Source organism: Ptychodera flava, chromosome 1, assembly GCF_041260155.1.
Source record: "Ptychodera flava strain L36383 chromosome 1, AS_Pfla_20210202, whole genome shotgun sequence".
NCBI classification, from domain to species: domain Eukaryota; kingdom Metazoa; phylum Hemichordata; class Enteropneusta; family Ptychoderidae; genus Ptychodera; species Ptychodera flava.
In genome coordinates this window covers 19,018,195-19,044,825 of record NC_091928.1, presented here as the reverse complement: position 1 = coordinate 19,044,825, position 26,631 = coordinate 19,018,195, and the positions used below count along the sequence as shown (strand labels likewise).

The 26,631-nt window shown below is 37.8% G+C and overlaps 2 protein-coding genes across 2 annotated transcripts in view; both read right to left on the bottom strand.

Moving 5' to 3' along the window:
* LOC139132110 (VWFA and cache domain-containing protein 1-like) overlaps positions 1–21,501 on the bottom strand; it is a 40,029-nt gene extending 18,528 nt beyond the window's left edge. Inside the window, exons 1-13 of the mRNA XM_070698505.1 lie at positions 21,125–21,501; positions 18,006–18,068; positions 17,139–17,300; positions 16,150–16,358; positions 15,694–15,853; positions 14,927–15,065; positions 13,762–13,842; positions 9,279–9,449; positions 8,240–8,328; positions 7,147–7,282; positions 6,329–6,490; positions 4,738–4,864; positions 3,914–4,028 (exon numbers count right to left, since the gene is read on the bottom strand). Of these exons, the coding sequence (XP_070554606.1) occupies positions 3,914–4,028; positions 4,738–4,864; positions 6,329–6,490; positions 7,147–7,282; positions 8,240–8,328; positions 9,279–9,449; positions 13,762–13,842; positions 14,927–15,065; positions 15,694–15,853; positions 16,150–16,358; positions 17,139–17,300; positions 18,006–18,068; positions 21,125–21,271 (1,761 nt within the window). The 5' untranslated portion in view covers positions 21,272–21,501. The remainder of the gene's footprint in view (positions 1–3,913; positions 4,029–4,737; positions 4,865–6,328; positions 6,491–7,146; positions 7,283–8,239; positions 8,329–9,278; positions 9,450–13,761; positions 13,843–14,926; positions 15,066–15,693; positions 15,854–16,149; positions 16,359–17,138; positions 17,301–18,005; positions 18,069–21,124) is intronic.
* A 2,135-nt stretch (positions 21,502–23,636) lies between these two features.
* Positions 23,637–25,214, bottom strand: LOC139143290 (uncharacterized). The gene is made up of 3 exons (XM_070713518.1): positions 25,177–25,214; positions 24,717–24,808; positions 23,637–24,318 (listed from the first exon to the last, which is right to left on the bottom strand). The coding sequence occupies exons 1-3, from the start codon at positions 25,212–25,214 to the stop codon at positions 23,981–23,983; spliced, it is 468 nt and encodes a 155-aa protein (XP_070569619.1). The 3' UTR covers positions 23,637–23,980.
* Between the last annotated feature and the right edge of the window lie 1,417 nt (positions 25,215–26,631).

The following is a 26,631-nucleotide window of genomic DNA, read 5'->3' as shown; positions in this document are numbered from 1 at the left end:
ACAAAATTATTCATCAGTTGTTGTTCGTCTTTGCTAGTAAAGGAAAAGCAACTCCACTTCATATTTGGGTTGTTTGCGTTTTGTGTGTGATATTGTGTATGATATAAGTGTATATCATGTTTGGCTGTTTTGTGTAAAATGTTGCTCGCCATGGCGAGACGTACCCGTAATCTACGTGTCTTGTGTTTATCCGCACTGGAGCGGAGAGATTGCTGTGACACTACTGATACTTTGGCGCTACGTTTTAAAACAGAGTTTTCTGGGGTACACACTTGGAGATAGGTTCGGATTAGAGAGAGACAGAATGGCCGGAGACAGCTTTGTATTGAGTCTTAGTATGACCAAGTTCAAAGATAAAAAAGGAAACACATAAACAAGAATCATAGAATGACAAAAATAACGAAAAGTCACAATAGAACAAAATTGAGCACTGCATCAAACAACTCAGATTCATTAAGAACTATCGACACACAAACTCACCAACATTGAAATCAACAAATCGTCCTAACAGAATCCGCCTGTTATAGGGAAATAAAATATACATTCCGAAAATGAGACTCCGATATATCATGAGACACAGACCGTACAACACCCAGTCAAAACTCGAAATGGATCCCACATACAACCGAGAACACAAAACTAGAAAATTATTTGGAAGCAACAAAATTGGCTATTGTTAACACACCTGTATTCGAAACACAAAAAACAACATGACATGTGCAGAACAAATTGTGTTCAAAACGCTATCAAAAAACAAGAAGATAACCATCAAACCGTTTGATAAAGGACGGGGGACAGCCATTTTAAACACTGATGATTACATAAGATAATGTCAACTTAACAATCAACAATACTACACAAAATTGGCAACAGATGACACAAAAAATACAATAGAAGACATACCGGTACACAATCTCATAACAGAAATGTACAATGAAAAACACATTGACCATCACACATATGAATATTTGAATCCAGTCGATAGAAAAATAAGAACACCACTTTGGTACCTTCTACCGAAAATACACAAAGTGCCGCCACCAGGAGCTATGTTTGTAGTACGGCCAATCATAAGTGGATGCTCCAGTCAAACATTTCACATATCAGAATTCATTGACCATTTTCTCAAACAAATCGTCAAGAAAGAACCAACATACATCAAAGACAACAGACTTAATACAGAAAATTGAGACAATCAAAGTTCCGGCCAAAGCGACACTAGTAGAACTGGATGTAATTTCATGTACACGAATACACCACATGATGAGGTAATTGAATCAATCGGCAGAGCATTAAATCAGGAAGATCATCAAACAGTTACATAATCAAGGAACCACCAACGAAACACATGATAGCTCTTCTAGAAGTAATCTAAAAAAAAAAACAACACATTCGAATTCAACGATGAATTCTACTGTAAATATGGGGATGCTCGATGGGGTCCCCGTTTTCTCCAGAAATAGCAGATATTACATTTCATGAGACAGAAACGAGAATAATAAAGAAACACAAACAACAAATATCGACCTAGCTGAGGTTCAGGGACGATGTTTTCTGATTTTCATCGGAACACACACTAACTCAATGAATTCATATCAAACATCAACAAAATGCATCCTACTTTCAATTTTTCGTTTGAAAGCTCCTCTCAAGAAATCACATATTTAGACCTATCTACAAAGGTCGTCGATACAACAAAGAGAATATTCTCGACATCAACACACACAAAGCCAACAGATACATTTCAATTCTTACAAAGAAACTTATGCCATCCGGCAGCAACATTCAAAGGTCTGATCAAAGGTGAATCATTACGATACATCAGAACATGTAACAACGAAATCGATTTTACACAAAAAGTCACACAATTTAGTGAAAAATTACAAGACCGACAATACAAAAAAATGAAATAGAATACCCCCTACATAGAAACGGCAAAAATTAAGCAAGCCCAAACAGAAAACTGGAGTGAACTTGAAAAAGACGAAACACTAAAAAACTGTTCCAAAATTAACCTATAATCGCATATATTTATAAGAAGGAACAGAAATATAGGTGACACACTTATAAGCGCCAGACTTCACAAAAACTACAATAGCTCAAACTCAGGGTCACACGAACCTACACAAACAAAACGAGATCAAACTGTAGACATTCTAGCTTCCCTACTTGAACAACAAACGTAAGTGGAACAACGTATTACCAAATTAAAAAATCTAACAATCAATCAATTGTCTCACCAATCAAAAATGAATTTAAATGGCTGATGAAGAAAAGTCTGTTTTCGAAACGTAGCGCCAAAGGATCATAGTGTCACAGCAATCTCTCCGCGCCAGTGCGGATTAACACAAGACACGTAGATTACGGGTACGTCTCGCCATGGCTAAGCAACATTTTACATAAAACAGCCAAACATGATATACACTTATATTATACACAATATCATTCACAAAACGCAAACAACCCAAATATGAACGATGTGTGGAGTTGCTTTTCCTTTTCTACCAATACTATTTAATTCCAATGTGATCTGTACACTTTCCAGGAGACTTTAAACCCCCTCTCCCTTTGCTTGGCTCTCCCGCGCTGGCACACTTTGTCAATTCAGGCGCGGCTGTTTATCTACAATTTGGGTAAAATAAACAGCATTTGGGAAACTGGTAATTTTCCAATTACCAGCTAGTATTGAACCTCATGTTGAATTCACAACTATGGTGACAACCAGTGTACCCTGGTAACACAATATCAACACACTAGATATAACTAGACTTCAAACCAGGTTGACTGTGTTTGATATGAATAAACCGCCCACTTTTTATAGGACGAATGTTCTAAAAAATGCGTAAGTTCAGCCGGTGGCTTTTAATGTGAAATAGGGAATAGGTTATTGGCAAATTAACAACCAAAATTAAAATGGATACATATTCTGTATTAGTTATACTGAGATTGCTTTCAATTTTATTTATATATTTCACACCATATACGTTAGCATCTTGCAAAATTAGACCAGTATTGATTGGAAGGTGAAGTGTGTTTGTGTACCATTGTTTTACCCTGAAATTCAGACTTGTGTACCTGTTTTATTAATAACTACAATTGGAAATGCCCTAAAATGTTGGAAATTAGAAGAGAATGTACAATTTATAAGAAAATAAAAAAAATATTGTCCAAATCGGACTGATATCGCGCAATATGTGGTCATAAGTGTTGATTCAATAATACCGGGGCGGCCATTTTGGATTTATGCAAATTAGGCATTGTTCCAATCTGTCATTGTTCCAATCCTTGTGTTTATTTTTTACTTATTTACTTATTTATTTATTTATTTATTTAACATTACAGACATTTGCACCTTATAAAATCATGAAACAAGTATTGATTAGAAGACATAGTGTGTGAGAATACCATTGTTTTACAATTATGTTCCTGTTTTGTGAATAAAAACAATGGAATTTTTGTAAACATGTCTAAAATATGATGAAAATGTACAAGGTACATGGAAATAAAAAAAAAATTACCAAAATCGGACCAATATTGGGCAGTAAGTGGCCAAAAGCATTGAACCTATAATACCGGGGCGGCCATTTTGGATTTATGCAAATTAGGCACTTTTCCACTCCTTGGATTTTGGAAGACTTTTGATATGTTTTTCTCTGGGTTTGTCTGAGGTGAGTAGTGAAAAAATAAATTCTGTTGCAATTTGTGGTGGGTCACTTCATATTTTGACTGGACTACATTTTCCGCCAACGACATCGCACAGGCACAATGGAATAACTTATTGTATATGAAAATACTTACTAACATAGATAAGCTGTGCATGATGATAAATAATCAAATACTTGCACTGTGTTAAGTCAAAAAGATTTGTTAAGGTTATTGTAATGGCTACTTTATCATACCATTTCCTGCATACCTTGTGCCAACGAAAAGTTGAGGGCACTTGAACTGTGTCAACGCCTTCTGTGGCTGAGTTTCCACGCGGTATTGTCCTTGTTGAGGTGAAGGTGGCCATTCCAAACTCATCAGTTCTGCCAAAGAAGCAGGCGAACAAAACATAACATAACATGACATGACATGACATGACATAGTATAACATAAGATAACATAACATAACATAACATAACATTACGTAACATAACGTAACGTAACGTAATGTAATGTAATGTAACATGACATATAATAACAAAAATTCATAACAAAGTATAATATAACATAATTTGACACAGCATAACTCATAACATGATATAACACAATAAAATAACAATACAACAAATGACATAATACAATTTGCCATAATTTGACATGAATGACATTGAACTACACTTCACTTTACTACACTACACTTCACTACACTACACTACACTACACTACACTACACTACACTACACTACACTACACTACACTACACTACACTACACTACATGAAAGAGGCAACAAATTGATGCTAAGAAGCGACTGTACTGCAAAGAATGCAACGTAAGCCTTTGCTTTCTGACTTTTGGCGACTAGTTACCTGTCTGTACGAAATTGTTGTGGATAGTACATTAGTATACAAACTACACTTAAGTCTGTGCCAATTAATTTATGATTGACTTGTATACATATATGTATGTATGTATGTATTGATTTCATTGTCCCTCCTAAGATAATATAATGACAAATACTGTTTCTGTGGAGAGGTTTCATACGAAGTAGCCTGCCAAGACACCACTGTATTTTTTTCAAAACACAACTCACCCCAGAGACACTTTGTAAACATTTTCTTCGAAGTCTGCCTCTCTCTCCAAAGATGTAATATGCACGAACACCGGCTCTTCCTCCACAGTGCTCGGTGCAGGCATCAGAGGATGTGTCAGAGTTCGCCCTGACCAGGTAAATTCATTAAAATTAACTGCCACAAAAATCAGTGCATCTATGAAATACGATTGTTTGAGGAGGGTTCCTTTTGTACACCAAGTACGACTTTTTGCATTTACTTTGTAAAATTCAAATAAGCTATTAACTAATGCCTTGTACTCTAGACTTGATTGTCAATCATTTCTCTTCTTTCCTTCATCAACACCTTTCAGATCCTGCTGATTTCATACTCAGTGTTATAATGACTACTATCGCACAAAAGATTGAAAAGTTTTTCTTCATTTACTTATGCTTAACTGCATTAATACCTTTCAGGTCTTTCAAATCCCCAGTGATTGCATTTGCGCTATATGTCCCTATATTCACTCAAAATATTTGGTTTTCTTAAAATTTGTCCACTCTTACCCTGATATTACTAACTGGCAGATCATGCTTATCCACAGTTCTGTTTATAGTACATTTGAAAACCAATGACTACACCAATTCGGGCGTTCAATGATGTTTAGAGGAGTTTACTTTGTTTGTTGTCAACTTCTAGACCTATAACGTTATTTTCATTTTACTGAATCACACACATACTTTGGGATTGGCTAGTAAGGATGTTGTAAGTTCAATGTCATTCATTACTGTTTCATCTATAACACAACTTTTCAACTGGTTATCGAATTTTGCTTTTCCCTAAAAGTGGCTCAAATTTAATATGCAGTGGAATTCTGGGTAACTTGAGTATTGGGAGTTTCCAGTTCAAGCTAAGTACAAAAACCATTCCTTATACCTTCGGCTTTGTGAAATTCAATACATAGTTATATAGAATGTTGCATTGGCTAGCAACTGATGAATCTAGAAACTCTTGTAAATTATAAGGAAAGTTAGATATTATATAGGATGGAAATTTTTGCTTCTGCTCACCCTTGTGCTAAGTGAAACAAATGGTGTCGAATTTCCCACAGGTATTATTGTGTTTATAGTTTCTAAATGATGTTTATGATGCTGCTGTACTGCGCCTGGGTTTAGTCAAATTGTTTCCGGCATATTTGTACCAAATTTGAAATCTTTATCATTTGTCTTCCCAGTTCATTGAGTTTTGGATACAAATATTTTCAAAATCAGTTGTCGCCATTTAAAATTGAGTGAAAATTATTTATCAGACATGTCAAACTATAACTGCATAGTGTCCCGACTACCTTAAGTATGTCAGGTACGGAGATCTGCATAGATATGGGGACTATACAGTTTCTGAGTACCGAGTAAGTCTGCGGGAGACCTACATAGTTTTTCAACTACCTTTGGCCAGGTTATACTAGTCAGAAACTGTTTAAACCTTGTAGATATCATGAATGGGGATAGATCCATCAAGGAGTGTAATAATCAGCGTATACTTGCGGTAGGGTAAACCAACAATCATGTCGCCCTGACTAATGTTGGCTAATCGTGACTACAGAAGGAAACGCGCTCTTAGAGGTTTACTCACCCATTGCTTTACTTTTCACTTCGTAGATGAACGAGTATGTTGTTTGGCCCTCTTTGAAATACATAACGTCGGCAAACAGATCTTGCAAGGTGATGTCCACCCCGACAACTCCTTCCAACTTACCTGCCTCTAATATGGGAAGAGCCACCGTTGTTATCAAACCTATAGAACACAAGAAATGATTACATCGAGTGCATTATATCTATGGTCACCATTGCTTCCATAGAACCACCTCTGTATTTGGTCATGGAATGTGTATTGCTATTTGTTGATGATTTAACTGTATTTAACCTCGGTTTCAAGCTTTTTAAGACGACAATACTTTTATTTTGTGAATTTCGTGTATCTTTTTCAAAGAACTGTGTTATATTGTATGTTAGCAGAATCATTTTATTGTAATTTAGATACACTGCCAATATAACAAGTGTTATAATTTGATTTTCTTACCATTAAAGAATACACAATAATATGCTTTCAAAATACGAACTATGATGTTGGACCAAAACACAAAATTATATCACTGATTGAGTGTAACCTATACATTTTCATCCAACAAACGTTTGCCATTGTCACTTCGAAAGACCAAGAACACTGAGCACACGCTAAGTTACAGTTCAATTAAACACTATCCTAAGATGGATGGATGTTTGTATGTATTTATCATAGAAAGGCATCCTTAGTCAAGCTGTGACTAATACCATAGCTAAGACGGGCCTCAGGTTTTTCAGGTTGGTCCCACTTTTCAATTTCTAACAACATAAGAACATAAATGTTTTTTACCCTTGACTACAAACATTTTTTTTCTTATTCGTACCTACCTATACCAGACGCGGCTTGGTGCGGTACCGAGAATACTGGTTCGTCAGCGATAACCCCTGTTGAGAAGAAATTGTAGTAGGAGGCCATCTCAGCTCGAAGGTTATTTGGGTTGGTAACTTTGGTGAATCGGCCAACCTTGAAGCAAAATATCATACACAGCATAAGTATACGCAATTGTAGCGTTTTTCGAACAAATGCACATATAACATACAAACGTTTGAAAACGTGTCCATGAAATACGTATCGTATGGGAACGTTTCAAGGCTTAGCTGAGTTGAGATCGCAGCATTTAGGATAGCAAATCATTTGCCTAAGAATAACCTAAACTAATAAGAAAACAAAGAGCTTTGGATCGTACGCGTCCACTGAAATGTGTGTTGATGATACAGTGTAAAGGTAAACTGTATGGTCGTAAATCGGTAAACTTTTTTTGAAACATCTGCTGATGGTTACTTGATTCTGCTTGTTTTCATATGTAGTATAGTTTTACTGATCTTCTTGGGAAGAGAGGAAATCTGTTATTTGAGTTACTAAAGCGAAATTGTGGCACAAAAAGGTGAAATTTACTACTTTAACTTCGTATGAGCATAAATAACTGTATGCAAAAATAAAACAAAGAGATAAAAATCACTGGAAAATGTGTCAACTTTATTTACCTTTATCGATATTAATTATCGTTTTCAAAATCAACAAGCTAAAGTTACAAACGTTACGTATCATACTACACAGCTTACACTATTTATTGTAAATGTGCATAAAATATAAACAACGAAAAGTTTGAACATCTATACTTTCGTAAGGCCTTTCAGGTGATCTGAGTAAGGATTCTTTCTATGACAAATAACGACAAGCATGCTCCATTTCAACATTGTGTTCTGAAAACCCTCAAGAATTAGCACCGGTTTAAAGTTAGCATGCCATAATTCTCTATAATTTTCTATATGACATATCAATATTCACACTTGAATGATATTCCCTTATACATTTTACATATTTGAACAGGACCTTTGAATCAGGCTAAGTTTCTGATCGACTCAAATTGTGGTAAATTATTGCAATTTTGCAGCGAAATTAAGCAAAGCTGATACTTACTTTAATTTCTCCAGCACTATTGTTTCTAGGAATGTCAAAATCAGTACCATCCTGTTGCGCCATTGCCTCAAGAAGTTCTTCGTCCAATTCTGTAATTCATTTTAACAAAATGGTAACCCAATAAATACAGTATTTATATCTAATATACAACACAATCTCTGGTTTTGATTAATTGCTAGAGTCATTGTGCTAAACAAATTCGGGCACCTAACACTTTTGAGAAATTTGAAAAATATGGAAATCCAATTATCCCAAATTTGTTCTAATCGTGTTCATTGACTTATCACCTGAACGAGAATTAGAGAGAGCGTGGCCGTTACCACAGGCTCATAACTGTAACCGTTGAGTGACATTTTCATTAATTGTGCTCCATATTCTCTTCCCCAATGTATGTTGGAATAAGAAATCATTTTCATTGCCCTAAAATGTGAGCACCATTGTTCACAGGAATAATATAAGTAATAACAATAACAATAACAATAACAATAATAATAATAATAATAATAATAATAGTAATAATAATAATATAAATTTCTCACTGAAAACTATTGACAAGTTTAACACTGGGATTTTTGACATTATTCCAAAAGTTAAACAGGAAACTGCACTTTACAAACAGAGCAACATTACCAAAACAATAACCTATATGCAACAGTTGATTGAGCTTAGCTGACTTCATGCATTTACAGACTTCTCAGTTTTATGGGAGCAGAAGGACCTTTTCTAAAAACACTGCTCCAAACTTTACTTCTCGAAACGTGTTCATGTCGACAGCCGTAGGTATTTACAGTATTGTTTCAACATAGTGACAACTGTTTACAATTTTTTAGTCTTCGAAAAATTAAGAGACAGATAACTGAGTTATGTTACTGTGGCGAGTCTCTATTCGACGCTATTCACATCTGTCAGTGAGAAATACAGATAGGAAAACCTATTTGTCTGACGATCGATCTAGAATGGGTTAAGTTCATGCTCTAAAAGAAGAGGTGCAATGCGGACTAATTTTAAAACGATCCATCTTTAGGAATGAAATTCTTACGGTTTCCAAGACCAAAGGTCAAGATGATGACTTTATTCCCCATTTGAGCATTTCTTGTCTTGATTTTATCCATAATATTATGTCTTCTCTGAGCTTCCTTTTCACCTTCAGATAGACTATCGGCCACTGCGTCTTCCGGATGTCCATCGGTCAGGAACAAGATGACATGATCTAGAAATTCAGAAAGTAGAGTCAAATGACAACAAGCGGGGCATGCTGTACTTACTTATGTTAACAGTCAGTTAAACAATAACATTCAAATTTGTAAAAAAGCTTGTAATGATGCTGGACTACCACAACTAATTATCCTAAAAACAATAACAACAGCAACAACATCATTATCATCATCATCATCATCATCATCATCATCATCATCATCATCATCATCATCATCATCATCATCATCATCATCATCATCATAAATTGATTAATTAATTAATTATAAAACAAGGCAGTATTGCTGAAGGCAATGAGTACTTGGGCCTTGATAGGGTAATTTTGAGGACAATATATACTACTATTCAAATATGGTCTTGAATTTCCTCTGTCAATGAGGCATTTGATTAACTGGTTATTAAACGAAGCAATGGCATGACAACGGCAAAATATGTCTAGCAACTTTTGTGGAGTTTGAGGCAGGGGTTCTTTATTTATAGCGGGAATTGCTTAAACTCCTTAAATATTCAAATTACAGCAAATTTCTTTTGTTCTCGATGGTAGATGTCTAATATTTAGATGGGCATATTTAGATTTCTACCCTAGTTATCCCTATATACCAAAAATCGGACATCCAGCTCTATTGGCTTGCTCAGAATTAGATATGCGCATAATTAATGAGGTACAATATGTAGTGTCATAGGTGTCTTATCATACCAAATATGAAGGATGTAGCACTTGTGGTTACTGAGTTGTGGACAAATATATATATTTGAGGTCAAAGGTCATTGAGGTCACGTCACATTTTGTCATAATAATTGTATTTGTCATAATAATTGTATTGCTAAGTTATTCCTATATACCAAAAATCAGACCTCTAGCTCTATTGGCTCGCTCAAAATAAGATATGCACATAATTAATGAGGTACAATATATGGTGTCATAAGGTGTCCTTTCATACCAAATATGAAGGGTGTAGCACTTGTGGTTACTGAGTTGTGGACAAATATGTATATTTGAGGTCAAAGGTCATTGAGGTCACGTGAAGTTTTGTCAAACAAATTATATTGTTAACTTATCCCTATATACCAGAAATCAGACCTCTTGCTCTATTGGCTCGCTCATAATTAGATATGCACATAATTAATGGGGTACAATATGTGGCATCATAAGGTGTCCCATCATACCAAATATGAAAGGTTTAGCAATTGTGGTTACTAAGTTATGGACAATAATGTATATTTGAGGTCAAAGGTCACCAAGGTCACATGATATTTTGTCAAAATGTCTGAGATATCTGCGTGACCGATGGACTCACTGATTGACTCACGGACGGATATGAGCCAATCTATAAGCCCCCTGGACTTTATCCGTGGGGACAAAAAAACTGTCACTGCATCCTTTAGGCAATATGAATACGATGAGAAACTAAATTTTTATTTTTCTTCGCATCATACATGCGAGTCTATGGAGAACTGCCATATACATGGGAGTCTATAGAGGTGTAAACTAAAAAGTCCTCTAACACGGCCAAATTTGATAGCATTGTGAAACAAATCGACGTGCATCTGTATGGGGTTGGGTACTAGGCGTGAACGGACGGACGGACGGACGGACATGACCAAACCTATAAGTCCCCTCGGACTTCGTCCGTGGTGATTAAAAACAACGCAACAGTTATTACAGCTACACCGGCGGTAGGTTCATATCCAGAGCCCCGTACGGTCTGCCGCCGTCGCTTGAAAACAATCTCATGCACCCGGCCATATGGGCAGCTGGCCGGATGCATGACTTCCCGGAGAAGGCGAGCTGTCACGTTCAAGCTCAGGATTATTTGTCGATCAAATTTCAGTAAATTTACCTTACCTAGATGAAATTTTGTCTATAGGCTGAAATTTCGCCGAAGTTTGACAAAATTACATCGATTTTTCAGGTTCATGTGCGACATTTTTGAGTTTTGAGTGCAGACAGAAATAAGTTTTGAGGCAACATGGCTGCGACCCCATGTTGACCCCTAGCCCTGCGTACGATGCTATGTGCTACAGCTAACACACAGCATCGTACGCAGGGCCAGCGAGAGAGTTGCCGACATCGACGGTTATTTACGAGAAGTGAATAAAAGACTGTCATTTTTGGAAGCGATCGAGTAGCTGAGGTAGGCTGGGATACGACTTGGGCCCAAGAACGCTGAATTTCGGCAGTAATTTGGCTTTTTACGTCAAGTCTCAAAATGGATTTGAAGTCACCGACCCAACGTACGGGTCTTTGCAGGGCTGTGGTGAGCGGGGCGGTAGCTGTAGCGGAACACACAGCATCGTACGCAGGGCTAGTTGACCCCCAAGTGAAAATGTGTTCGCGATCAAATCTTCCTATATTTTTTCAGAATTTTCAACAAAATCATTGCTTCTTACATCTTTTGTAAAATATAAAATACTAAAATAAAACTGCGATGTGCCATGTCTCCAGATTTCTAAAATATCGTTCGTTGACCGTTCGATGCAAACTTGTGACGCAGTTGAAATTCAATACTGACCGCCAAATAATCTTAATGAGACGAGATCAGTCTAGACATCCTCCAAATTATCCAACCATTCGCATTGGAGTTCAGCTCGCTTAGAGTATCATAACATTTTTCGGCCTTCTTTTAGATCGACCCTAATATCTCCCATTTAGGAAATAAATACACAAGCTACCTCGACAAAACTTCGTGCACCATCCAAGACCAAACGCACTACAAATCTGTCTTGACGTCATCATCTCCTTACATGGTAATCGGCATACCGTATTTTTTAGCAAAGGGACACAGAATACGTCGGAGTATTCAGTTTCAAAACGTATTACATTGTGTGATGTTGTCAAAAAAAGTCATGTTACTGCAGTGGTATAAATTACAAACACAAAAATTCAAATCAGTTTATTTTGGACTGGCTTTACCCAACATTTCATATTGTTTCTTATGCCAGATTTGACCACGTGCTTACTGGCGACCCCTTTTCATGCAAATTTTGTGTCAAATGATGTGTTCCCCTGGAAAAACAAACGTACGATTTCTAAATGAAGGAGGCGAAATTTGCCCTCAAGACTCGAAAACCACCCCTATGGGTTGTACCTAGCTATTTTTAACGAGCTTCTCGAATCTGCAGCTCTATTTCGAAATGATGGTCTGGTTTTCTCAGCTCAAGGATAAGTGTTCTCCATCGCTGTGGGCATTACTATTCTCAACCGGGGGTACAGTTTCCAGTCGTAATGTTTTCATTGTGTCCGGGATATAAAACCTTTCCTTTTCAAACTTTCTCTTTGATTAACACTAATCCACATCTTGTCAGTGATTAAACATGTTTCAAGTTTAAATGTTAAATTCTGGTCTCGAGCCCTCCTGTTCGACCAAACCGAAATTACCCCTCCCACTTTGGCTCGTCCAGTGGTGTAGCAAGGGTCGTGCCATCGCCTAGTAAACGGAGGGTGCATTAATTGTTGCATTCGATGCACATTTTGATTATATTCAGAAGATTTTGTGGCAAAAACTCAGATAGAGAAGCATTTATATTCACATCTCACTTATTCAAGACTGGCTGAGAGCAGCACTTCCATTCAGTTAACATCATTACGCCATTTATTATGCCAAGAAAGATGAAGCCAATACATTTTGCCCTCCCTGGTCTCAGCCAGAAATGGTTATACCTTACAGTTTTTTCCCACGGAATGAAAACAAATGTACTTGGGCTGAGGCCCAAGTACAATAATAATCATCATAATAATAATCATCATCATCATCATGAATACAACAATAACAATATCATCATCATCATCATCATCATCATCATCATCATCATCATCATCATCATCATCATCATCATCATCATCATCATCATCATCCACGTCATCATCCACGTCATCATCATTATCGCCATCACAGTGACGATGATAAAGATGTTATCGTAGATGATGTAATTATGATGATCATGATTATAATAATGAGGAGGATGATAGTGGTAGTATTCATTTTGTCTTATTTTTAATTGATGTCTTCAACGTTCTCAAGGTAAGTGTCTTTCTATTTCATAGCGAGCCACATTTATGTTATGTATCTGCACACACAATGCTCGTTTCTGATTAGAATATCCTCTAACATTTTAAAAAACCATATAGACATGTGAGCCTTTGTCAATCCACGTAAGGTGAAGAATTATTTTGTTATCGCCATTTTAGGCAAAGATTCCTGCCGTTGATGTTAAGTTTTGAAGTATCACACTATTGACATTTCAATTTTTTAGCCTCTAAAAAGTAACAAGGGTCATTTGGAGTTTGAATAGGTACGTTTTTTTACCTCTGTCTTGAGAATCAGAACCTTTAGACGCCTGGAGCAAGTCGAAAGCTGTCTCTAGAGCTGTGGAATAAACCGTGTTGCCTGATACGCAAGATGAAAACAATTAATAGATTATATATTTAAAAAAATATTGGATTAACAACGTGCATGGCAGTATCTTATCCTCGAGGAATTATGTTGGAATAATCGTAGTCACTACTCAAACATAGATATGAGCATATAATTGTCAATTCAAACAGTGAAGGCCGCACACAAGCTTGCAATTAAATGGTGCACATCAAACGATACGTTATCCTAAAGTCACACTCTGTACTATAGGTTGAAATTCTCTATAATATTTTAGCAATAAAGCACACCCAGCAACGATATACCAAAAGATTGTGACCAGATCACGACATATGCATAAGCGATAGCGAGTACATATATGAAGTGAATTAGTCAAAACCGAGTGGTATATGGTCACTTGGTGTGATTTATTGCTATAGTATCATAACAATAAATTAAAATATTGGCATGGAACGTCAAAAAATGGACTTTTGCTCTTGCCGAGAGTTCGAAAGTGTGCTATTTTTACTTTGGACCGACAAATCGCGTTCACAATAAAGTTTAATTGACAGAATATTTCTATTAATTCTTGATAACTGAAACAAGTTGATTGAGTGCTGTTTATCGGTTGGCAGGATACTCAGTAAGAAGACATCCTCACTTGAAAAAAATAATTAATTTTTAAATGTTCAATTAATTGCTAAGCCACATGTTCCACTTATACACGCACCAGTGCAATAATGCTCGGACCTTTGGCCTGTGACAATGTGGAAAACTGGTTCAGTGATTGTGTTATTAGTAAGAGAAATAAAATGAGATGAAGTGAAATGAAAACAAAGTTTTCCCCGCCAAGTGATGCACAAGAATCTCCCTCTCAACGCCCACTGATATAAAAATACTCTCTTCCCAGTTCACTGAGAGAATACAATATTTTCCCTCTCCCGCCACAAAGCCGCTTAAAAACACTTTTTCACTAATAGCTTTATTGGCTGCCTCTCTTGTAAACATTCACTTATATCCTTCAAGTTAAACATACTGCGGAAAACAATTCCTGATGTCCAAGTAGATCAAGAGAGTGATGAGGATTCATGCAGTTTTGAATATTTTCGAAACAAATTACCACCATCGCCGATTGAAGTGATAAAGTCGTGCAAGCATTCTTTGTTGTGAGGGGTCGCTCGGGCCAATTGACTTTCGTAACACTTGTCTTCACATCGGGTAGGCATCGAGACTGTATCCGAAAAGGCAACCACATTTACCTAGAGAGAGAGAGAGAGAGAGAGAGAGAGAGAGAGAGAGAGAGAGAGAGAGAGAGAGAGGAGAGAGAGAGAGAGAGAGAGAGAGAGAGACAGAGAGAGAGAGAGAGAGAGAGAGAGAGAGAGAGAGAGAGAGAGTATAGCATACTAATAAATATACTTTTAACACCTAAATGTACATAGTTACTTTTCGCAGCATCATTGTAATTATCCATTTATACGGACAGTACCTTCAATAGATCAGAATCTCTATCCTACACAGTACACATTACAGACAGAGCTTAGTTAAATACTAGATCAGAAATTCTAGAGAGCGGTGTGGTAAAAGTACCCTTTTGAAATGAACTTTAATTGTTAATATACCTTAAAGGGACAAAGTCGGCCATTATTCATGAATTTTGTTTGATTTTAGATACTAAATATATAGTTTGGGATGTTGAAAGATACTTAATGAATGGGTGACTATGCATATATTCGACCCCGGTTTTAGACACTGTAAGTGAAACCTTAATGGTCATGACCATTAATTCATTTTCGCGAACAGTTTATTACAATTTCGTTAAATCTTCTGGTTCGCTCCAGCTGATAAGAAAATGTTGAGACCGTACCACAGAATATCACTTTTAATTACCTTATCATTTGGATTCATGGTTTCTACAACAGAAATGGCGGCTTCTTTTGCAATCTGCATCAGCTTTCTTCCTTCGTGTTCCCTGCTCATGGAACTACTTTTGTCGATAACGATGACCACGTTTTTCGATTCTGACGTAAATGTCTCAACATACCACGGTCTGAAATCATGCGAGTAAAGTGTACTTCAGTATTTTAGTACTGTTTATAAGATAGTTTCTTCTTCTGCTTCCTAAATCATATCTACATGCCCAGCTTTCAACTTGTCGACACAGTCTGCATGTGCGTTACGGCAAATGCTATTGTTCCCAATCACTCCACGATCATGGGATCTCTCGCATCTATCAACGTGACAGCAGACTTTCCGGAAATTTATTATAGAAATTAATCGATACGCCCTCATATAAAAATTCTGGACAATTTTAAATTTTCACATAGATGTGTGTCCCCTAATTACCTGTATCTACTATCATAATCGTCACAAGCATATCTGGTGCTTGCAGGGTAGATTGTAAAGACACCATCCTCGTTTCCGAAATATTGCCATTTGATACCGCTGTTCTCTTCATAATTACGCTTCATTACATCAATGACACTGGTGGGGAGTCGTCTCGCATCGTTCCTTGCTTCGGCAGACAAACGCTCACATGCTGTATTTGTATCGATCTGTTGAATATAAGATGATTTAGAGAATCAGAAATGTCTCTGAGCATACAATTGAATCGACATCTAAATACGGTAATACATCAAACGATTACATAGAAGAAGAAACAGTAATCAAATTTAAGAAAAATGTAGAGATTATAGCCAATCGCTGCAACTACCAACTATGCCAAAGGAGCTGAATCCAGAAAAGATTATGCTGGATTCTATGTTGCATTCTTTTAGAATACTTTTGAATCAGAAAAGAATCTATTGCTTATTCTGGCTGAGGTGAATTCCCAGTGCTGGATATTGATGTATTCCTCATGGATTCTTGTATATTGTGAGAATACATCAAAATTGATTCTTATATAGGCCTAACTCTCTAGATACGGAACATTTCACATGGTGACCACTATTACCATAAAGATCATCATCATCATCATCATCATCATCATCGTCATCGTCGTCGTCGTCGTCGTAGTCTTTATCACTTATGCAATTCGCCTTGATCATGACGACCTTGTTGATTTTGAGACATTTGCTGTCAGTTGCACAACCAATATGATCATGACCAGAGCCCCAGTGACTAAACTAAGAAATCAAGTTTGTTAAGTCATTTGGAATACTCGGGAAAACTTGCAAAATTCCCCAGGGAAGGGGGATTTAAGACTTTCACGTCTAAAACATGTTTTCAAACCAAGTTGAATTAGAATAAAGATACTGATATTTAATCATCAAAACCTCACAAAATAAATCGTTGTTGATACCAGCGCAATGAAATACAAATAGCAGTGTCCTCACCCCTTTACCAAATCTGCTACTATAAGTCATCTCGTCTTCATCAAATTCGCAGCACTGTCGCCATTCCGACCCAGCAGACGATATCGACGACTGGACCGCATCACGCAACTTACTAACGGCTTCGACACTGCTATGAAATCTCTTCAACAGAGAATCGTGTAACTGGTAAAAGGCGATGGGATGTAGAATGAAAATAAATTCGTTGCCGAGTTTATGAAGGCAAAATTCAAGATCACACTTCAAAATAAGCTAGTGTTAAAGCTGAGAATCCTGTAAAATGATCATGGTGTCGTACTTGCCATATTAGATTAATATCAGTGTTTTCTTATAAGGAAACATTAATTTTATTTGGTGACACTATAGCATTCAGGAAAACGATCTGTCTTAAGACCCATAAGTGTAAACTTTAGTACACTTTTCCAATATTTTGTTTGAGCTTGAAAAATACACTTTCTTGTACTACTTCCTAATCATGTCCAAGCGCCCTTTCTTCAATTTGTCAACACAACCTGTACAGTGTACGTGTACGATATCGACTGCATTTTGTGCGGATTAGAATCAGTGTGTCAATAATTGCAATGCGAATTGTGTTCAGTTCGTTGTGCTTGAAGGCTAATAGTTGTATTTCACAATACTTTAAGAAAAATACGGATGCGTAAAATCTAAATGGGCGAAAACTAAATAACCACAAGAAACATCACATATCACTTATTGACATTGCAGGATGGTATAACGACAGGGCCTCATAAGTGCCTATTTAAGTCAATATTACAACCACTTATGAGCCATTGCAGGATGGTATAACGTTATGTAATGACAGGTAGCTACTTTTCTCAAAGCCAATTTCAAACTGTATTTTACAATCACCTGTTCGATAAGGCGCTGTCCATCCAACTTGAGGCTTTGAAAAGTTAGCGAATTAAAATGTTCCTGAAAAGACAAAAATACTCGAAACTTACAGTGGAATATTAATTTGTGAAACAGAGGTTTTCAATGGTGACTGGGTATTCGATTGTGGTTAGCTCGATGGCCCTGCTGTGGTATTCACTTCATGCCTCTACTACTTGCAGTACGAGAAGTCATGGTCAGTAGAAAATATCTTTTAGAAAGATTGTGGGAAGTTGGTAACAAGTGTCAGAGATGGCAGAAGGCTTGGGTCTCTGGGGGCATGTATGTGCAAAAAGTAAACTGAAGGATCTCAAAAGGCTAATGGAGCATCGCGTCAGTTGTTGCAAGGATCGCAGAAGATTGATTGCAGACACTGTTTTGTAGTGAGAAATATTGAAAACCAGGGGAGCACAGAAGCTATGGGAAATGATACTGGAAGGCTTTTGTAAATATGAGCCACCTTACAAGTTACTGCGCGCTTACTGTAATCTGATTTGCGCGAAAGAGCCAGCACAATGTCACGCACGCTCGATCGCACTTTTGGAAACTACAGTAGGGGCCCCGGCAAGGAGTTACAAGGAAACCTATTTTCTTGGACTTTAACGGTAACTTTACTTACTAGCTTACCTACTCAAAGTGTAATTAATTGATTATGTTTTTTCTTAATCTTATGTCAGTGACAAGGAAGACAAACACAATCCACTGAGAGTAGTCTTTAGGCAGGACAGCACCTAAAAGTCACAGGGGCTCGCTTGGGTTTACCTTATCATACGCATGCGCGCGCATACGAGCTATGTAAACTGTCAACAGTTTTACTTTTGTGGCCCATCCTTGTATCTCTTGGAAATTAAACCTAAAATTGTGACGTGGAAACGCACACCTTTTTCGACACAAAATTTAGTTTCGTAGTTTTGAAGTGTGAAAAACATGTACATTTGTTGGTTAACTTTAGTTTCTGCAATATAGGGTATTGAAGCAGATGAGGCAAAACGTAGAACCCATTTATCCCGAAGGATCACGTTTTACGCCATTCAGTTGAAACCGCCAATTTAATTCTCTCGGAAATGAAGAATACTCACTTTATAGTGAAGTGATATCCCTCTTGTTCAATTGTGATCACCAGTTACATCAAACAAATTTCCCATTTTATGTTTTCAAATGAAGTAAAACCTTGGCTAGACATGTAATGTGGCGCTCCAATTCTACCATAAAAAGCAGTTTTAAGTAAATAAATGTCTGGATAGCTGTAACTCTGTATATACTTCTCAATATAAAAGTTAATAGCCGAGACTTATTTGTCAAAGAAGTGAAACTCTAATTTTATAGAAACAAAAATCTAACAGTCGGTTTTGAATTGGGTTGAGAGACAACTTTACTTAACGAGAAATATTTCCACGGTGACCCCCGATTTTTATTCTTGATTTTGAAAGAGATTGATTGAAAGATTCGTTGAGGAAAGTTTGTCCAAAAGTTTAAGTTTTTCACTTTCGAGGTGCATACAACCTATAACCAATGACAGACGACTTACGGAAACAAAAGGACATGCTTGATATTGTAGTGTATTTGTTGTTTTTGTAATATATTGTAGTCGGTGTAAAATTACGCATGTAAAAGTGTTTGATTAGACTATGTGTTTAATACACGATTGTACAAACAGGATTGATTTTCATGCTTGATATGCATGCACGTTCTGGCAATAAGCCAACAGAGATTTTTAAAATGCTACAAATTTAAAGATTCTTTCACGAGTCCTGAGAATCAACTCTGGCTACGGCTCTTTGTTCCACCTTTGTGTACAAATCAGACCTTACCGACACAATAGATATTTGCAGAAATCACGGGTACATAATACAGTGGTGTTCTGCCAGACCTACTGTACGTATCCATTTAAGAACTTATGTACCTATTTTTTATTAACTTCCCCTTTTTATTAATATCTTATTGCAATCATACAAAGTTTACAAAACTAAAAATAACTGAGACAATGTGCCGGACATTACTATCAGACATAAAAGTTTAATCTCCTGTCAGCATTTGTGAAAAGTCTCCCCTTTTCTTTTTACGTTTACCAAGTTGGTTTTTACGGATAGAAATAAAGCATTCTACTTTAATGTTCCACATCTTAATAATAATTTTCAAGTAAGTATGCAGATTTATACAAAGGGGTGCATACATAAGGTTTAATTATGTACTCCCCTGTATCAACCTCGAATTATCAGCGACGGGCAGACTTGGTCTTTTGTCGTCTTTCAAGAGAAAGAGTTTCGGTTGCTTGTCTACTACTTCCTCATAAAAGTGGAATCTATCCCTTGTATTGCTTATACTTTCCATGCAAGTTAAGTGTACAGCATCGTTTAAGTCGATTGCCCTGTGCAAAATACATTTGAACTCTTGTTTCATCGTACAAGCAACAGTCTTAGACTGTTGCAGCACACAAACCAACACTCACGACTACCATACCACCACCACCACTTTGACACCATCCGCTGATCGTACAAACAAAGCAATAAGGTACATAAGTGGAAGGGTGTGCCTAGTTAGAGTTGAATACCATGTTGTACCAATTTATATCACACTGAAATAGGATTTTAGAATCAATTTTATGAACGGTATACATGTTTTCGTTGCAATCTTCATAAAACTGATTCGCAAGTCTACCATCTGACATAACTGGTGATTCAAGTCCGGCTTTTTTACTCAGAATTGTTCTTTTGCTTCAATGTGCGAGTTTAATTTTTCTGGCAATATATCAAGGAGTGATTTAGATATTTCTGTAAAGCAGTTCAGGCCCAGTCATCAGTAAGACCAAAGGACAGGAAGTAATGTTCAGTACATTGTACAGCTTGTACACTTTCGAAATAGACGAGGTCCCAGCATTTGATACATCGTAAATCAAAAGTCGATGATATAGGGTAATGTAGGGTGATCTCTCTAAATGCAGATTTATGATTTTTTTATGTTTTATATCGTTAACTCGTTTGGTAACGCCAATATGGATACTTCTCCGTTCTCCATAGAAATTGAGGTCACGTTGGTTCGATATTGTTGAACAGGTCTCACAATGCTATGCTATATAGTACAAGATAAATGTACATTACCTGCATAAAACTGACTCCCAAACTATTGTCTGCCAGTTCTGACAGTTTTCGGCTTAGTTTAGTGACGTCAAGTCTTTCCGATGACTGCGCCAAACCGTAAGCTATAAACTGGACGGCAACGAAAGTCCAATAGACGCTTTTGAGCATTGTCTCCGATAATTTTTTTCAAGCTGTCGAATTCTTGCGGGTTCGAAATCACAATGAGATAAAATCTTGATCAGTAAGAGGTTAGTGACGCTATGTAACTGCGAAGCTTAAACTATCTTCACGCCAAGAGTCAGGACCACAACGCACTCTCAACTCCGTTACCTCAACACACTCTCAACTCCGTTACCAACGCCCTTGTTGACAAAACCCTCAGATCAACTTAGGGTGGTAGCTAGCATCCGAGGGCGCTGTATTGTAAGTAAATTTGAAGTCTATATTAATTCTTTGGATCCTTGTATAATGGAGCATCCAGCTGTGGGCAGTGGAAGGTTAGGGGCCGTGGATAATTAAAACATGCGCACGGTAAACGCAACTAAGTGCGTTCGGCCTCAACCCCCCCTCCCCGAAACGAAAGTTTGGAAATGCGAAAATCCAACCAATCCTCATTCTGCATTAATATAACTACAATCGGCAATAATGTCGCCATGAAATCACGCATACGCTACCAACCCCCAACCCCATCCCCTCTATAATCAATCTTTGTTCAGCGGCAACTCGAAAATGACGCAACCAACAGAATGAAATGAATTGACACAGTGTTTGATCGTTACGTTATATTACTCGTACACTGAGCCACGTGAATGTCAAAGGAAGGCTGGTGTAGCGCCGGTGCAGCACTGGCCTGGTACACGCCAAACAATATAGCGGGATATTTTACGATTACATAAAACGTGTAGCGGGATATGGCGATATAAAACATGTAGTGTAATTTTTTGTGTACGGTAATCGAAATACAGCCAACTCCCTCCCCCTAAGGGACCGTTCAGTGTTTACGGCCTGGGGGGGGGGGCGGGGCGGCAAAATTTTGTTGCCGGTGTTCAAAAAAATATAGACCCCCTGCATTTTTCACGAAAAAATGATGACCCCCCCAAATTGCTGACCCCCCCCCCCCGCGGAAAAATAACCAAAACCCATATGTCAAATTTACCCGTACGGTTTGCATTTGAACTCCGGTACGCGGCGCACTTTATTCGTGTAGCAGAGATGCCAGTGCACAAACTTCTCAGCAACATCCATGCAAACGTCTTTTAATTAAGACGACTGTAAGGCAATTTTTAACTTCATTTCCATAGACAACTTATGTCCATGGACATTGTATAAAGTAAACTTTATTGGAGTGGTTCGCCATAGGCAGCCCTCCGGTTAAGAGGGTCATGGGCCATTACGTAATGTCAACTTTATTCTTGTGGGTAACCAAAGGTGGCCCGCTGGTAAAAAGAGGGTCGTTCATGGCCATTGCACGAAGTAAATTTTACTGAACAGGGCCGCTGAAGGCGTCCGGCCGTAAAGATGGTCATGGGGTATTACAATAAAGTCAATTTATTGTAGTGGGCCGCCGCAGGCGGCCCGCCGGTAAAGAGGGTCGATCATGGCCATTGCATGAAGTAAACCTAATTGGAGTGGGCCGCCAAAGGCGTCTGCCCGTTAAGAGGGTCATGGGTAATACATAAAGTATACTGTAGAGGGCCGCCGAAGGCGCCCGCCGGTAAAGAGGGTCAATCATGGCCATGGCATAAAGTGAACTTTATTGTAGGTATTATGTTTTTGAAAATGTGGTGACCCCCCTTTCCTACCAGTGAAAAAGTGATGACCCCCCCCTTCGCGGATTCCAAAATTATGATGACCCCCCCCTGGACACAGAAATTGCGTTTACCCTGCTACGGTCCCTTAAAATAGCGTACGCATGTGTCATCCTATGTGATATTGTAATCGGAACTTTGAATAACGAAGTAATCTTTTCAAAGTTTCACGAAGATCCTCAATCCATGTGGACCGTGTCAGTCTTCTCCAAAAAAGACGTTTTGTAAGCTATGCTGTAGCCAGAAGTTGAGAGTATGGATGATTCCAAGTCGGTATCAATTCAGCGAGTCAATGTCAAGGATTGCTTAGAGGAGCTGTTGACAACCATTGAGTATTTACGGGGTAGCACAGATATTTTTGCGCCAATATAGTAGGGCGTACAGGCGGAAAGAGAGGGCGCTTGATTGCGTATCCTCCAAACTCAATACAGTGATGGCGCCTTTCGAACTGATCTATTCTTTCCGGGCACGGTATTTTCGTTGACGTATACACTTAACTCGCTACGTTTACCAATCTCATTCACGCTCTGAGAGCCTATGTCTTGCTCTGAATTCTAAATCCTTTGAAAGATTTCGCTGTGTGTCTAATGTTAACGAGAATACTCCCCCTTCATGTTATCAAGCTGTTTTATTTACATATTTCAAAGGAGAAAAGTCTTCGAAATCATAGCTTTATTGATTATGTCACAATAATTGTGATTTACTGGTGAACAAATTCACTCTATTCAACATTCTCAGTTCTCGATAATTTTTTAAGTGCAACTTTGCAATATGTTTTTGTCTGCCTGCCAATTCTCGCGCCAAATTCTAAATGTCGTTACTAAATTCGGCAAATGTATACAGTATAACTTGTGCCTCTTTCGTGAATGAAGTCTACACATTTTCGTTTCCATCCTGAACACTATTTTTCAAATATATGGATCATGCAAACCGGGTAAAAATGGTTCATGTCAGTGTGACATCATGGTACTGCTACGTCATAACTAGTCGGATTGTCAGATTTGGTTGTCGTCGCTGTTAATGGGCGCATCGTACGAGTGTCCACTTATGAAAGAATGCTGTGGGCGAATCAATCCCTGGGATTGATGTCTCCCAGGCCCGGATCTAAGCTGTCTCTTTTAAATTCATATGGGTTCTGGTACGTCGGCTCGGGTTGCATACGATGCGCGCTCCCGAAAGGAGCAGCCGGGTTGAAGCTCGGCGCAGAGGGCGCTGACGGAGCTGGTGAAAAAGTATTTGTCCTGTAGGCCACGGGTATGTTGTCGTCTCGAGGTACAGATCTGCTGATATTTCTCAGCTTGATCAACAACGCGACGATGATGACTATCACTATGACAACAACAAGGACTACGGCTATGACGACGCCAGTGATGACACCCGGTGACGACGTTTCCGCGTCTTTAGCAGCTGAGGAAATAAAATAATAAACAGTTTGGGCTTACTTGATGTCACCACCACGATGTGACCAAGTGATCTAAGTCGTGTCACACACTCAGACGATATTTGTTGAAAAGTCGGACGTTATTAAGGACAAAACACAGATCTGCCTCAATTGAATCATCGCTAAACAGCCCGTTTTACTTTATACTTAAGTACTGTCAATATTTAAAAATTAATTTCGTCTCGTGGATGCTGACTTTGTATTTCAACTACTAAACATTAACCAAGAGATTGCATTTGTTTATATGTTTCTAAGACAGGCTCATGATATGTACCCGTATAAATAATGAAAACATCAATTTTTTGGTAAAACTGATTCGATTGAAACACAATTAAGTAAGGAAGTCACGTGATATAATACTCACGCTTGCAGGAGTAGATGAGATCATAACAGAATGGCTTATCCTCGTAGATGTCCTTGTTACACCACTCACAACTAACTGCAGCTATACATTCCCTGGAAATTAAAAAAAAATTATAAATTAGTGATGTTTTATGAGATGAATTTTTCCCAAGAGTTTTCTTGAAAACAATCTGCCTCACACGTGTTTTCAGAGCTGCAAATGTATGACTGAAACACGTGCATTTCAGTATGTCTCGGCAATATATGTGATTTCGGCACAGTTGAATAACAAAATTGAAGATATCAGATCTTTTCTTTGAGACCGTGTCGCTTGTATATATTAGACTCCTCTTTGGTTGCAGTTTGCATACATAATATTAATTTTACTCTTGATGAGAAGATCAATTTTCATTTTTACATAAATTAAAGATAGTGAATAAACATTTTTGTACTTAAACGGTAATTACGACACATCATCTTACATGCTTGTCTTGAATTGAAACAGTCCGTGGGATAGCATTTTGGGAGACTGCGCAGATCACGATCTACAGTCACGACGGGCTCAAGGCTTATGATAGGCGGGGTACAAGATGGCGCATCATCGCTAAGGGAGCAAAAAATAAACACTGTGTTACTAAGAAGCCAATTATGACATTCACAGACCTGTCGCATAAAAACATTAGTCATTTTTTTCTATGCTGCAGATGGTCTCAAGGTTCTAAGAAATAAATCTTTCTCACGTTGTTTCGAGGTAGACAATGAGCTGATTTTCAGAAATTGTGAGTAAAGTGTTTGTCAAGGAAAATTGTTCAATTCAGAGATACTTTTAAGACAATTGGAGTTTGGAAGGGCTATTAAAGCTGTTTGCAATTGTCAGCTCTCTTGTCGTGAGACAAATTCGCCACACCTACCGTCACTGAATGCCTGTCGATACCCGTCCGCTAGAATTTCTCACGTTCTCAATGGGCAAAAGATTAAACAGTCCCCTTCTACATTTCCCCGTCCGCTGAAAAAGGGAACATACCCGCATGCTCATAAGTAAACCTGTTAACTGAATGACATTGTGGTTGTTTTGTGAAGAGCTTAACAAAGTTTGTTGACTGCCCGTGGGTGTTCTCTATTCCCTTCCAGGGAAGACTCATCCTCCCGTCAATGTATACCATCATTTTCTTCCGTATGGATGTTGTTCACATTGTCCTTCCCATTTATTTAAGATCCTTCGAACTGATATGCCTTTCGATGTGCCATTTCGAAGTAAAAATTGACCAACCATTGTTTTCAACACACAGTTATAAGTGATCGTTCGACAATACAGTGGACAGAAACAAGCTTAAGAGCGGTCATCCGCTGACGCCCTCAACGAATGCATACATACCTCCCCAAGTCGAACTGATTATTGCAGTGATCGTATTCTGCATCGGAGAGACATGGGCACTCACATTCTTTTTGCAAGCCAGCCTTTTGACATGAAGTCTGTAAAATTTAACAAATAATCCATTAGATTAGGACAAGACTGTTGTAATTTGATATATGAAATGTATTCGTCTGAACTAACAGGTTGGTCCTTTTTGATCATGCGAGTCCATTCAAATCAAACACGGAAAATCAGAAATTTTTAAAACTTTTTAAAAATTCGCGGCACAGCTGTAAAATATCCATTTGCAAATATTTCAATATATTAAACGGGAGCTTTTGGAGCTTTTAAATACTCACAAGCAAATACCGTAACATCATTCGATTGCATATCGAGCTATAGGTTGAAATAAAACTACAAATCTTTAAAAATAAAGCAATGGGCTATTCATATTTTTCATTTTAGTTCACCTTTAGGCATGGACAGACGTCAGGAGTACATATTAAGGATTTTTCAATGATACCAAGGTACGCATTTGTTCCAGGAATGTGTTCTAGCTGATAGTGCAGGCACTCATTGCCTT